The following is a 14478-nucleotide window of genomic DNA, read 5'->3' on the forward strand; positions in this document are numbered from 1 at the left end:
GTCCATGGTGCATCGGTTTTAAATCAAATGCAAGAACAGCCCCTCCCCTCTCGGCCCCTTCGATTTTTGACAGCATGTGTGTGTTCGAGTTTTGTGTATGGGTGTGGATCTTGGTTGGCCTATGGCCCTTAGCCACGGTTCATACCCTACCACTGGATGTCTAAATCGTGCCATGGTCAACGAAATGGCCACTGGAATGACACAAGACAACGAACGAAGCGGAACACCCCACACACAGAATTGTGTGCTCGGGTGAATCTTTTCGGTTGGTTGCTGGAATGAGGTGAATTGTGGCTGGCATAGGGCCCTTAGCCAAGGTTCAAATCATTCCTTGGGATGTTGTTGAGATGCTCTGGTCGGTGGTTCCAGCTCCAATGGCCAAAAGTCTCGCAAACGACGCGATGCAAGCGAAGTTGCTGCTGCTGGAATTTGACAGCAACGTGTTGTGACGGTTCGGAGGTTCGTCTGAGTTCTTGGTTGGATTTTAGCCTATGGCCTTAGACTGGACAGTGCCCATCGAGTTAGGAAGGTCATGTTTTTGACCGTTCGTGATTCGGATCATTTATTAGGTCGTACGAGAATTTACGGTGCGATGTGCCAAATTGACTCTCGAAAGAGCGTTTCATGTTTTGGCCTCCATTTCACCTAGATTTCGACCCTCATCATTTTAGGAGCATTATTTCATTATTTTAAGCGTATTTTAATCATGATTATATGACGGTTCAGTGTTGGTTCAGAGTCATGATTTAAAATACGGAGTCGTTAGACGTAGTTGTCGCATTGTCAAATTTAATTGCATAGTTGGTCAAGTAAAAGCTATTGCATATTTTTCATGGCACCTTTAGGTTGCAGCGAGCCTGGGAGCGATCCAATCCAGTTGGTAAAATTACAGGATTTTTCATTATGCCATTTAATTATATTACGTGCATAAAATTAGAAAATACTTATTTTTGAGATTTATGCGATATTGCTTGTGGTCAATTCACTATTATGGGAGCATTATTTTACACGGTTGCCAGTGACCGATCAGTTCAGTTTGGTACCACCCGGTCGCCAGTGACCGGTCAGTTCAGTTCTGTTTGATACTCCCCGGTAGCCAGTTACCGATCAGTTCAGTTCAGTGCAGGGGCCACAGGCGTAGACCATAATCTCAACAGAAAATTATTACCAGTTATTTCAGTACAGGGCTCCAAGGAGCAAACATTTTTACTATGATTTTCAGTTCAGTTATGCACGTATTATAATTGCTCAGTACAAGTTATTTTCAGTATGCCTCATGACATGATATTCTATCCCATGCAAAATTTTACTATAGTATTTACTCGTTATCTACGATATATGCATGTTGAGTCTTTAGACTCACTAGACTGGATTGTTGTAGGTACTGATGAGGGTAGGGCCGAGGGCGGGGACCAGTGAGCCAGCTTGGGTCGGCTGTAGTGGCACCCGAGGACCTCATTTACAACACTCGTCATTTTATGCAAACATTTTTATCAGTTGTTGGATATTCTTTAACTTGTTATTTTTGCAAACATTAAATTCTTCCGCTACTATTTTTAAACATTAAACATTATTTAATAGTTTATTTTATGAATTTGATACTTCGTTTAGTTTAAAAGAAAATTTTTAATTTTCCGCAAATTTTCAAGCAAGGTTTTTTTAGCCTTTATATACACTGTAAAGGATAAATTTCTCACACACAAAATCACTCATACATATACAAGAGAGTTGAACTTCAAAGATTAGTTGAGTGAGTCTTGCACAAAGACGTAAAACTTGTGTATGTAGTCTTTTGCATATGAGACATTAAACAATATGCTGATTGTGAGGTGCTGTCACAATCTTGAGTGCTAAGAATTCAGTTTAGGCAGTGGGTAAGTCCTAACTGAATGGGTTTGTACAAAGAGTTGTATAAACCAATGTCTTCTAGTGAATCCTTCCCAAGGGGAAAAAGGGGTGACATAGGAGTATTTAAATCTCCGAACATCCATAAACAAATTCGTGTCTATTTGTTTATTACATTTACTTATTATTTTCATAGTTTTAAATATGCATTGTTGAAGCATTTTATATATTCTTCAAATGCCAAAATATTAGATACCAAGTGTTTGATAAAATTCTTCAACTAAAATATTTTTACTCATTCAACTTGCATATATTTTAAATGGTTTACAAAATATTTAGTCGGTTTCTATGAAGAATTATTTCGAGTATTTTCCGCTTGGTTTGAACACCAAACTCGATTTAATTCATTAATGTTTAATATTTCAAAAACCGAGCTATTGTAGTTCAACGATTACCCCCCAAATCGATCCCAACAATTCGGATCGTTAATCGTGACTTTCCTCTCCTCATAAGGTCGATGGATTCATCTACTACATGTAACCATAGTACTGGTCAGCGGGGACATCAGCGACACTCTCACCCGTCAACTGATCCTTGGCCTATCCTCATCATATGGAAATACGATCACCAGGCTCCTTCTGAGGCCTTCTCCCATTGACTGGGCTCTATCTTGGGCTTTCTCCCATAGCCTTTTCCTCACGACATCCCCATTCGTAGCATCATATCATCATAATAGTCACAATTACTTCACCTCCTCCAATGTTTCAAATTTTCACTTTAAAAAAATCATGCATTTAATATAATATTTCTTTTAAAAACAAGCATGCAACATTTCTTTTAACATTATCGTTTCATCATAAATTACATAAATAATTATTAAATTCCATAAAAATTAAAAATAAACATTTAGCATATAAAACACATTCAGAGTACTGCCATGATGTTTACTAATTTTTGGGTATAAAATTACCGTTGTACCCCTAGATGTAAAATTTCACAATTTTGACTTTTGTTAATTTCTTTGACTCTAACATGTCTCAAATAATTATTTAAGGTTAAATTAATTTTCCCATAATTTTATTTAGCTTAAATTCTAGACTTTTTAAATAATCCTCACTTATTCGTTTTTAATGCGTTTTAAGCCCGAATAATTTCAAACTTTAATATAAAATTCCTAAATTAAAAACTTAGACTTTTTATATTATTTTGAACCACGACTCGCCCTCCGTGAGCCATGTTTTGATTTTATTTCCAAAAAGTAAACCCTAACCCCTCGACTAAACCACCCTCGAGCCACCTAGCTTTTTCATCTATCCAAGCTCGAGCCAACATGAGCCAACCTCGAGCCAAGGCCCCTATGGACCCTACTGGACACTTTGAACCCTTAGAACTAGATCCTAGCCCCAAAACCGAACCACCCAACCAAAGCATGAAGTGGCCGAGAACACCCAACTCAACAAGGACTGTCCCATCACGCCTAGGACCTAGCCAACCGAAGCAGCCCCTGGACCAACTCCTTGTGCACCCTCCTAGGACCCTACCCCTTGACCTAGCCCAGCCCGAGCCCCTTGGCCGAGCCCCAGAGCCTTTGCGCGCTGCTGCACCAAAAGCGTGCAGCATGGCTCCTCTCGGGTGGGAGTCATGTCCTAGCCCTCTTAACTCGAGTCCTAGCATGGCTAGGACCCCCTCCATGACTCATACATGACCTTAGCTAGCCTTGGTCCCAGCCGAGCCCAAGACTAGCCTTTACTTCCCAATACCGAGCCCCTATGATCACAACCCAACAGTTTCGGTTCCAGCTTTGTTTAGTTCATGATGTGCAACGTTTTGGTTGTTTTCTCTGACTCTAAAACTTATGTAAATCATCCTTGATCATATCCTAATCATGGCAGTCCCTTTAACAACATAATAAACATGATTTTGCATCAAATAAAAGCCTTAAAATTAACATATGACATAAAAACGAAATTGTTTCACGATGCATTTGTTTTCATGCAAAAAATCAATTAAATAAAATACTATAGTGTGATAGATGTTTGAAGAAAAGAATATCTTTGCCTATTTTACGCACGAATTAACGTTGACGATTGAAGAACGATGGCTTGATTATTCCTTGAAAACCTTCGAAATTTTGATGCTTTTACCCTCTTGCTGTTCACGTGGTGCTTGTGTTTTTGTTGGAGAGAGTTTGTGTGTGCTTGGGTTTTTGTTAGAGAGGGAAGGGGGCCATGAGTTTATGAGAGTAGGGAAGGGTTTTTTGTATATTATACAGTTAATTAAAACACTAATCAAGCCTTGGCCTATTAAGAAGGTTAATTAGGCCCATTTGTGCTAACACGTTCGTATTTTTTTTGAAAATCCAACATCGATAAAATTTATGTCTCGGCGTACAAAATCACCCCAAAACTCCTTATTTTCAAAGGAAGAAAAATCATCAATCATATTTTAAATGATTAAAAACAATTATTTAATAAAAAGATTTTCCATTTTTCAGCCATCGGTCTTCGTTCCTTGATCGCAACTCGAATAATCCTTAAAATTATATTTTAATGCACGTAAGTAGAACAACTACTAAAACATCATATAAACATGTCACATAATCAATTTAGCAATTAAAATCAATTAGTTAACCCTTTTTCATATTTCCTAAATTTGCATGCAGTTGGATTACGTCGTCTTAATTTTGGACCTTACACTTAATACTTTTCAAATCATAATTTTTATTACAATCATAATATCATACTAGCCTAGTGTATCATGTCTCCATCATCGATGTCGCTCTCATCGTTGACCACTTCCGTTGGTGCTTCCTCTTCCATATTCTCTACCACCAGATGAAATTAATTATTCTGGTCTTAATGCCTATCCATGGTGCTATGAATCTTCGTGATGTATCATTCTTGCTAGTTTTTGAACCCTTCTTGACGATGACGAGCCCGAGTAGCACGGTCTCTTTCTGTCTCCACTCTCTCTAGCAAGTCTTTGTTCAGTGTATCTAGGCGCTCGATACGGGCTGACTCAGTAGGTATCTGAAGAAGTTGGCTCTCAGCCAAGTCCAGATGATGAGTGAGTTGCCGCACGTCCGTCTCAAGTATGTTTCTGACCTCGATAAGTTCATGTTTCTCTCTAGCAAGTTGCGCCTTCAAAGTCGCAATTTCCCTAGCTTGATTATCTATCGTGAGTTGACGCATACGAAGGGAAGCTTGAGCACGAGTCCATGGAGCAGCCATTTCCTAGAATAAATCGAGGTGAAATATCATAACAATAGAAAGGATAGATAGGCACAAAAATGGAAACAAAGTTGTCGTGGAATTTTCGATACTAGGTTTTTTACAAAATGATTGGAAGAGATGGAACTCGAATTTCTGGAAGAAGATTATGGAAAGGATGGAAGTTGGTTTCAGATTGAGATGCAATAGGCTTGTGCACAAAATTTGATTTGTCTATCAAAATCCCAACGGGATTATGAACCTGGTAGCTCTGATACCACTTAAATGTCACACCCGAAACCGAGGCTTCAGTGACATCTGGCGTTGTTTAACAATTACTTCAAAACAATTAAGGCTCGTAGCAAATGGCCAAAAACCAGACTTTTTCATATAACAAAATATTGTCTTTACAATGACTACAGAATAAAAATTACATCAGAATTGCGGAAGCGAAATAAAAACAAAAAGAATTGTAAATTCTTGATCTTATCATTGGATCACCATCCCCAGAAAGCTTCTTGCTCCTCCTCATTCATTTGCTATTCATTCTTATATGAAAGTTGTAAGGGATGAGCGTTTTGGGAAACACTCAGCAAGTGGGGATCGATCGATTTCCAAAGATACATATAGAACTTAATCTTTGAAGCATCTCTTTAACAAAATTTCAAAACTTATTACTTTTGACTTATCATAACAGAACCGAATCAATTATGAGACAAAGATTATCAGACGATTCAAAGCAAATCAGAAACTAACACAACACTGTTACTCATCTCATTTATATGGTCAAGTTGTCCCCAATATGTTTGTCCTCTAAGAGGTGAGACCAGAATGCAGTTTTATACCCACTGATGGGGGCCAGACAGAACACGGTTTTATATCCACTGATGGGGGCCAGAAAGAATTATATTTATCGTTCCATTTCAAATCAATTTGTAACAGTGTATCACAGAATTCAGATTTATCGAACAGAACTTCTCAAAATTTTGAATGAATACAGCAGAATCAAATAATATCGAAAACCAGAAAGAGTATATCATCGATCGGAATTTTAAAAGGAAAGACTGTATTTTTTCGAAAGGGTGGACACACACACATGCATGTCATGATAAATAAATTCAAGTTTAAACTTACAAATAAATACGTAACAAAAACCCACTTACATGTATTCAAAGGTGTGCTTGCTGAAATTCCAACGTGCAATGCCTTGCTGAAATTCGAATAGAGGTGGCCGAACTTGGACAGGAATTCACAACGATATTACTAATGATACCAGTACGAAATTGTCAGTACGAGCTTTCCTTCTTCTTTTTTGCTTTTGGCGGCCGAGGGATTTTGTGTTGAGGGGAGGACCGAACTTTTGTGGTGTTTTTCCTTCAAACATGATTGATATTTATAGGTAAAATTTGGGTCCCTTGAGCTACCCCATTGCCATCCACTTGGTGGCCAAGAAAGGATTAAATGTAGTAAAAAACTCTATCCAAGCATAAAAGGTCACCTTGGTTTACTAAAGGGTCCATTCTTCCACAATAAATTGGTCCAAGACTCCTAGCTCCTCTCTTAGCTCCCTTTCTTGGTTAACTTAATGGTCATCTCTTGCATAATAAGTTTTTCCAAACCTTTAGCCCCTTCCTTGGTTAACTCAATGGCCATAAATATGTCCAATCCTTAAGCTCTTCTCCTAGCTCCATTTTTGTTCTTTTAGGACAAAAGAAAATGATCTTCCTTGAATTGAAATTTTGAGTTCATGAGCTGGGGTTTTACTCCTCGGATGACAACTCTTTGATTGATGCAGTTTTCTTATGGCATATATCCCTTTTGAGTTCATATCTGAGCTTTTTGAGCTACTTCATCTAGCTGTGTTAGCTGAAAAATGTAAATTATAATTGGTTCTTATAATTAAGCTTAAAGTTTTGAGTTTACTTTCGAGTTTATTTCTTACATGAGAAATTCCAGGCTCTCACAAAAGTCACAATTAACGATCTGAATTCAATGAAAAGAAAATTAATACGTATATGAATATGATGAATATGAATACGTTGATGATGAATATGAATAAGTTTACGATGATATGAAAAAGTTAATGAAAAATGTTTATGTTTAAGTTTATGCATCACTATGAAAATGTTATTTTACGTAAAAATATTTTCACTGTTACATGTGATTTGTATATGTATTACTTGTTATCAAGATTATGGTTTGCTGAGTCTTTAGACTCACTATGTATGATTGATGCAGACGATTATGGTAATAATGATAATGGAGGTCTTGATGCTTGATTTGACTGGACTGAAGGTGCACATAACCCAAAGACCAGCGCTTATCATTTCCGCATTTATAATTATGTTTATGATTAAAGCTATTTTTACGACTACTTTATAATTTTGAGTGGTTTTTGAGAGGTTTTTAGTTTTAGCAATTTTGCAAAGTTAAGATATGCAGACGCTTGATGATTTTATGATTTAAACTATTTCCTTTGAGTTTTCAAGTATAGTTGGTGGTTTTATTTTAAAAATGGTGCAAGGTATTTTATAGTACATATATATGTATGATTTTAATTTCGGCCGAATATTATGAGGAAAAAAAATTCTAGCACTTTTTAAGCAAACGAGTAGTGGACGTTTGATTTTGGTTTGGAGCAGATTCAAAAGACCAAAGATGTCATTGCCTACTATGAAGACCAAGTCGCTAAATATAGACTACTTCTTGAAGTTGGCCTACATCATTCTGGTAAAAAAAGAGGAGCAGGTGAGGAGGAGCCAAAATGACAGAGACAGATGATGCTGGTACCTCAGTCTCTAGATGAGGAGAAAAAATGATGACCCTGATGAAGCATCTGAAGGAGCTGATACAGATACCGAAGAAGAAAAAGACTAGACGGGTTTCTGTAGTCTGTAATGCTGAGTTATTTATGTCCATTCTTTTGCTACGCCCTGGTGCTTTTTGTTTCTCTTATGTGTGTTAGCTGTTTAATGAATTCCGATTTCATATGTCTTCGTGTGATTTCTTATGATTTCCATTGTATACTGACGACAACACCAATGATCTAACATGTTTAAATCAGGGGGAGATGAATTTTAACATAGGGGGAGAAACACTCTTGTACTCAGGGGGAGCTTTTCTGATTACGATGCTTTCCAAGATTATCATTTTTGGATGTTTAGTCAAGAAAGACAAAAATGAGGAGATTGAAAGGAATATTTAATTCCTGTAGTATTTTTGCTAAATTAAAATTATCAATTTAAGATTTTGCCTTTCTAGAGCTTAATTTATTTCTGAATGATAAGACATTGGTTGAATTATCTCTAGATATTATAAGGTTTGATTTTAATATGATATTTATCTCTAAGATATTTTATTCTATTTTAAAAGTGTTTTATGCATATTTAACTCTTGTTTCCATGTTTGTAGGATTGAGTTTTATGGAAATATAATGTGGGTAAGATATTTTTGATATTTACGGAATGTCGAGTAAAGAGTTAGAGAGACAGAGAGTGCAGTGCTGCTGAAGCTTTGACAAAATATATTCATATTTCAGAGTTGAAGATTCGTGTGTGAAGACTCTGTGTGATTAATGCACTGTTATTACCGTGTTGCTGATTGGTGTTGAAGACATGTGTAGAACAAAACTGACGCAGAATGTTGATCGAAGAGTGTTCTTCTATTGTTTTTAAGCAACTTCAGTTTATGCATCTAAATTTTAGTTTGGTTTATTTTGATGCATATGAATTCCTTATAGTGTCATGGAATTTTTTATTATACTCACTAGTATTGTTTTGGTGTAAACGATTTAAAGAATTTTTCTAGTGATTTTTCGTACTTGTGCATAATTTAAATCTGATATTTATTTATTAAAAGTTTACGTGTGTGTTAAATAATCAATTTCCACTGTATGTTGTGTACTGGTGTTGACAACACCAGAACACAACACTAACATCTGTTACATACGCCATAATTTATTTCATATCCGTTTATGACAACAACCCATTTAACATATTTTTCGATAGTGTAAGGAAGCAAGAAGAGTCTGGGTTAGACTTCTTCCCACCAGTACCTTTCAACAGAACTCGAACCTCAGCTTTGATGAGTGGTGGCGAGAAAACCTGGACCTGGGAAGACATAATAAAATGGCCATAGATTGGAACAGGTTTTTTGCTATTACACTATGGGGATTAGGTACTGACGAAACAAATGGTGTTAGATGACAAGAAAATTGATGTAAATACCAAAGTGGAGTGTGTCAAAAACCAATATTCATAAATCAAAGCAGCTTTTTCTTCAAAAAAGGTGATACCAACCAACAGCGTGAGACATGCAAACTGCATAGAAATATGGACACCCCTACCTATAGGGTGGAAATCATTCAATGTTGATGAAAGTTGTAACCACAAAGCTCGAAAAGCTGGTGGAAGAGGCATTTTGAGAGACGATCATGGGGACTGGATTTTGGGCTTCACACACAACATTGTTTGGTGTTCGGCCGAGGAGACGGAGCTTGGGCGGTCTGTAAAGGGTTGGAATTAACATGGAAGTTGGGATACAAGATGATTTTACTTGGAATCGATTCAAAAAAAATGGTGAAGTGACTGAAAAAAGAAGAAATGTCTTGTTCGTCCAATTCTTAATTTGACCTTTACCTGTATGAACCTTTTGAATAAAGACTGAGAAGTCAGGATCAACAATATCTACAGGAACCAAACATGGCAGCTAATTAAAAAGTACCAATGAGGATACAGAACTATTCGGACCCCTCCAGCATATATAGATGAAATCATTGAAGAAGACAAGATGAGACTAGACTATTTGAGAAGAATTATAATACGCAAATCATTCAATGGCGAGTGACCCCCTCCGTTGTAACCAAAAAAAAAAAATTAGGCTACTTCAACTTCCCGTAACAATTCTTATTATGTTTCAATATATTCAAAGAAATAAAATATGTTTTTAGGGAAAAAATGAATAAATTTTTTATACTGCAAATGAAATTTGTTTTTAATTTATTATATATATATATATTATATATATATATATATATATAATTTCAAATTTTAAAAGACCTACTCGATAGGTAGACTGAAGAATATATTCATTTCTATATATTCATATCATGTTTAAAAATATTTATATTTGAATTCTTTTATCTTGAATATTATTAAAAAATAGCTTGTTTAATATTTTACTAAAACATTATGTGCAATTAAAAAACCAAAATATTTTCATACGAAGTTGTTTTGATTCAATTAGAACTTAGATTAAAAATTTTATTTTGTAATTAACTTTAGCAATTATCCGGAAATGTTAATTCTTTCCTCTAATATTGACACACTGGAGAAATTTATAATAATATTAACGAAATTGAAAATAAATGTATTTTTTAAAATTTTATAATTAGCAATATAAAATAAACTTTATAATAAAAAATAATGTATTAATAAATATTAGTTAATGAACCCCACAATCAAATATTTAACACTGTTTACTTTCTTTCCCAAAAAATTAAATATAAATTTAATATAATATAATAATAATAATAATCATTACATTTTAAATTTTTATTATTATTATTATTATTTGTGTGTGTATATATATTATTAACTGCTGTGTATAGTGGTACTGCTATTTCTACTTTAAATAAACTCTCAACAGTATTATTCTAATTTTTTTTTAATTTTTTTTAAAAAAATTTTATGCTCGCCGTCTCCGCCGTGGGCCGCCGGGGGACGGAGCCCCAAGTGATTTCTGCTTCTCAACTGCTTCACACTTAACTGCCATACGAGGCTTCTTGTTTTTCATATTTTTTTACTTTCCTTTTTAAATTTACTGATGGTATAATTAGCAACTGTACGGTAGATTAACTTTTTCGGATTTAACCGTGATTTTTTCTTCTAGATCTGAGGCTAATTTTGTGGATCGATACATATTTAATCTGGATTATTTCCCGCCGTGATTCAATTTTGGTGAGTTTGTTGCTTTGTCCGTCTTTTTTTTTTCTCGAAGTTTATTATTTTTGAGCTGATAGTTATGGAAAATTGTTTTATTTTAGTGATTTCTGCTTCTGGTCGATTTTTGAGATTAGATCTGTGGTTTATGGAAAGATTACGATGAAATTTTATTTATGGATTTCTTTCTTTTTTTGCTGAAGCTGAATTTTGTGGGAAATGGTTTGACTTGAATGGGAGAGTTGATTCTAGTGAAATTTTCTTGAGTTATTTGTTATGCTCAGTTTAAGAAGTTGCTACTTTTCACGGTTGGTTGAACTGCGCTGCTAGCATGAACAACATCATTTTTAACCAGAATCGAACTAAACAATAATGTATATTTATTGGGTTAGATAATCATTTGGTCTGACCATTTAGGATAATTATTTTGCCTGGATCTGTGAATTTTACTAACTCTGAGAATCAAATAGTTTTCAAAAAGAGGGGAAATATGGGATCTTATATTTGGTTTCCATAATTTGCAGACCATAGCAGTTTAACAGATTGTTACCTAGCCCGTAATTTTCTATCTAGAAGTTGGGTTTGAGATTAATTCAAACTCTCAAACTTGAGATGGAATCCAACATAGAGGAAGCACTTAGAGCTAAAGCAATGGCTGAGAAGCATTTTATGCAGAACGATTTGTTGGGTGCTAAAAGTTATGGTTTAAAAGCTCAAATGCTGTGTCCTGAACTGGAGGGTATGTCTCAAATGGTCACGACATTTGGAGTCTACCTTGCTGCTGAAACAAAAATTAATGGAGAACCGGATTTTTATTCAATTCTTGGCATGGATGTCACTGCGACCAAGTCTAAATTAAAGAAACAGTATAAGAAGTTGGCGGTGCTGCTCCACCCTGATAAGAACAAAACTGTTGGAGCTGATGGAGCATTCAGACTTGTCTGCGAAGCTTGGACACTTCTATCTGATGGTGTTAACAGAAGATCTTATGATCAACGGAGAAATTCATTTGCCTGGAACAATTCTTTGGCTGGTGCTTATGACAACTGCTCCATGTCTTCAGCTTCCCATGGCAGACTCGATTCATTTTGGACTGTGTGTACCTCCTGTCATGTTCAGTATGAGTATCTCAGGAAATATGTGAACAAGCGACTTTCATGTAAGAACTGCCGTGGTGTCTTTATTGCTGTTGAAACTGGGTTAGCTCCTGTGGATGTTTCTTTAACATATTGCACATACCCTTGTGTGCCTGAGATTGGGCATGGAAATCATAACTCGGGGGTTAAATATATACCAACTACCACTGGATATTGTGCCCCTAATGGGACCTCAGGACATCATACAGGATATAGATCTGAGTATGTCTCCCCCAATATATTATTTCAAGGAAGCTCATCTGGAAACTCTGTTGGTGTTTTTGATCCTAATGGATTATCTCCGGCTTCCTTTGTCTTCTATCAATCTGATGGGGAGGCGAAAAAAAAAAAGGCAAATGGAAGAGATCAAAAGTTAAAGCCTACTGGTCATATGTCTACTAATGGGTGTCTTCATGATGAATTACTAAAACCCAGGCGGGGTAGACCTTCGAAGAAGAGAAAATTTGATTTGGGAAGCACATCTGCCAATGGGCATGAAGATACGACCACAAAATTTGCTTTAGAAGCAAAAATAGCAAATGAAAATGAAAGGTTGAAGGCAACTTCTAAGCTTTCCTCCCCATTGGAGACATCTAGTAAACGCTGTTCGGTGGCCCCTACATTTGATGCTAGGCAATTTTTAATCGACATTGCGAGGAAGGAAATTCGAAAGAAACTAGAAGAGATGAGAATGGCTTCTGAAACAGCAGCTGAGGCTGAGAAAAGAAATGCGTGCGAGGCTGCTAAAGCCTCAGGTTCAACTGGTTCACGCCATCAATCGGAGGCAAAGATACCTGTTCCTCTGTCAATAACAGTTCCAGATTCGGACTTCCATGATTTTGACCAGGACAGGTCAGAGGAATGCTTTAAACCAAAGCAGATTTGGGCCCTGTATGATGAAGAAGATGGTATGCCTCGCTTGTATTGTTTGATTCGTGATGTCCTCTCGGTGAAGCCATTTCAGATTTATATAAGCTACCTGAGCTCGAGATCTGATAGTGAATTTGGGTCTGTAAACTGGTTGGACTCTGGGTTTACCAAATCTTGTGGAAGTTTCAGAGTGTTCAATTCGGAAATGGTGGATCAAGTTAACATCTTCTCTCATCTTCTCAGAAAAGAGAAAGCTGGTAGAGGAGGTTGCGTGAGAATCTATCCAAGAAGAGGAGATATCTGGGCCGTATACCGAAACTGGTCTCCAGATTGGGACCGAACAACCTCAAATGAAGTGAGGCATCAGTATGAAATGGTTGAGGTTCTTGATGACTATTCTGAGGAACTCGGTGTTTGGGTTACACCTCTAATTAAACTGATTCAATTTAAGACTGTATACCAAAGAAACCCAGATAATGATTCCATTCGATACATTCCAAGGAGAGAAATGTTACGGTTTTCGCACCAAGTGCCATCTTGTTCCCTTAAACTTCAAGGTACCGATTTGCCTGAGGGGTGCTGGGATCTTGACCCTGCTGCTATTCCAGACGAGCTTCTTCCACGAGAATTCAAAGTTTGCAACACTTCAAGTGTTTCACAGATGGAGAAGTACATTGAAAGTCCAGATGAACAACAGCATCCAGTGAAACATGAAGGGTTAGATCAAATTGAGAGTTTTGTTTCCACTGTAACAGCCTCAGGATGCACCCAAAATGTATATGGAAGAACGAGTTCTGGTGGAGCTTCCGCAAACTGCAGCTGAGCACCATCCACAGATTGAATCTAAGGATCCCAACTAGATACGCACTCGAAGAAAATGGAAGTGCCGAACAAAGCCGAAACTGGATTCCAAATGCGTTTATTTATTTGCTCCGAGAGTTTCAAGCTGTACAGATTTATACAGGCTTAGATCCTATTCCCAAGAGTGAAAGCATGATGGTTAACATTGATCCTTGCTCTCAATGCTTTAGGTTTTTTTAATTTTATTTTATGTATCTTATCAGCAATTTGTAACTGGATTTATGCTTCTATAGAAATCTTTATATTTGACCCTATTCATTACACGTTCATTACAGTGGTTGATTTGCTGCTTTTGACATTTTTTTTGTTCCTTAAATTTTATTAGTTGTGTTTGACTCTCTTTTTTCTCTTAATTTCGTAATATTCTTCGGTATTACAAATTCAATTGTGAGGGACTTTCGCTAGAATTTACATTAGATATGACATTGAAATTCGACATACCTACTTATAAATTTAGCTAATGAATATGGAAATGTGGAAATATATACTAGAAACGAAACGTTATGTTTATAACCATCAAAGAGAAATTGTAGGCCACATCTGATTATATATATAGGATATGGTAAATAAAATTTCAAAATATTTAAATATCGTTTTTTTTAACCAAAATATTTAACC

At 36.2% G+C, this 14478-nt stretch overlaps 1 protein-coding gene across 2 annotated transcripts; it reads left to right on the forward strand.

Moving 5' to 3' along the window:
* The first annotated feature begins 10675 nt into the window (after positions 1–10675).
* On the forward strand, positions 10676–14157 carry LOC140813659 (uncharacterized). 2 transcript variants are annotated; one of them, XM_073172288.1, is made up of 3 exons: positions 10676–10786; positions 10944–11011; positions 11518–14157. In XM_073172288.1, exon 3 carries the CDS (start codon positions 11606–11608, stop codon positions 13820–13822), a length of 2217 nt encoding a protein of 738 aa, XP_073028389.1. In that variant the 5' UTR covers positions 10676–10786; positions 10944–11011; positions 11518–11605; the 3' UTR covers positions 13823–14157. The 2 variants fall into 2 exon arrangements, with proteins under 2 accessions (XP_073028389.1, XP_073028390.1); XM_073172289.1 differs by having other exon boundaries at positions 11528–14157.
* The last annotated feature ends 321 nt before the right edge of the window (positions 14158–14478 follow it).

Source organism: Primulina eburnea, chromosome 15 (assembly GCF_022965805.1).
Source record: "Primulina eburnea isolate SZY01 chromosome 15, ASM2296580v1, whole genome shotgun sequence".
NCBI classification, from domain to species: Eukaryota; Viridiplantae; Streptophyta; class Magnoliopsida; order Lamiales; family Gesneriaceae; genus Primulina; species Primulina eburnea.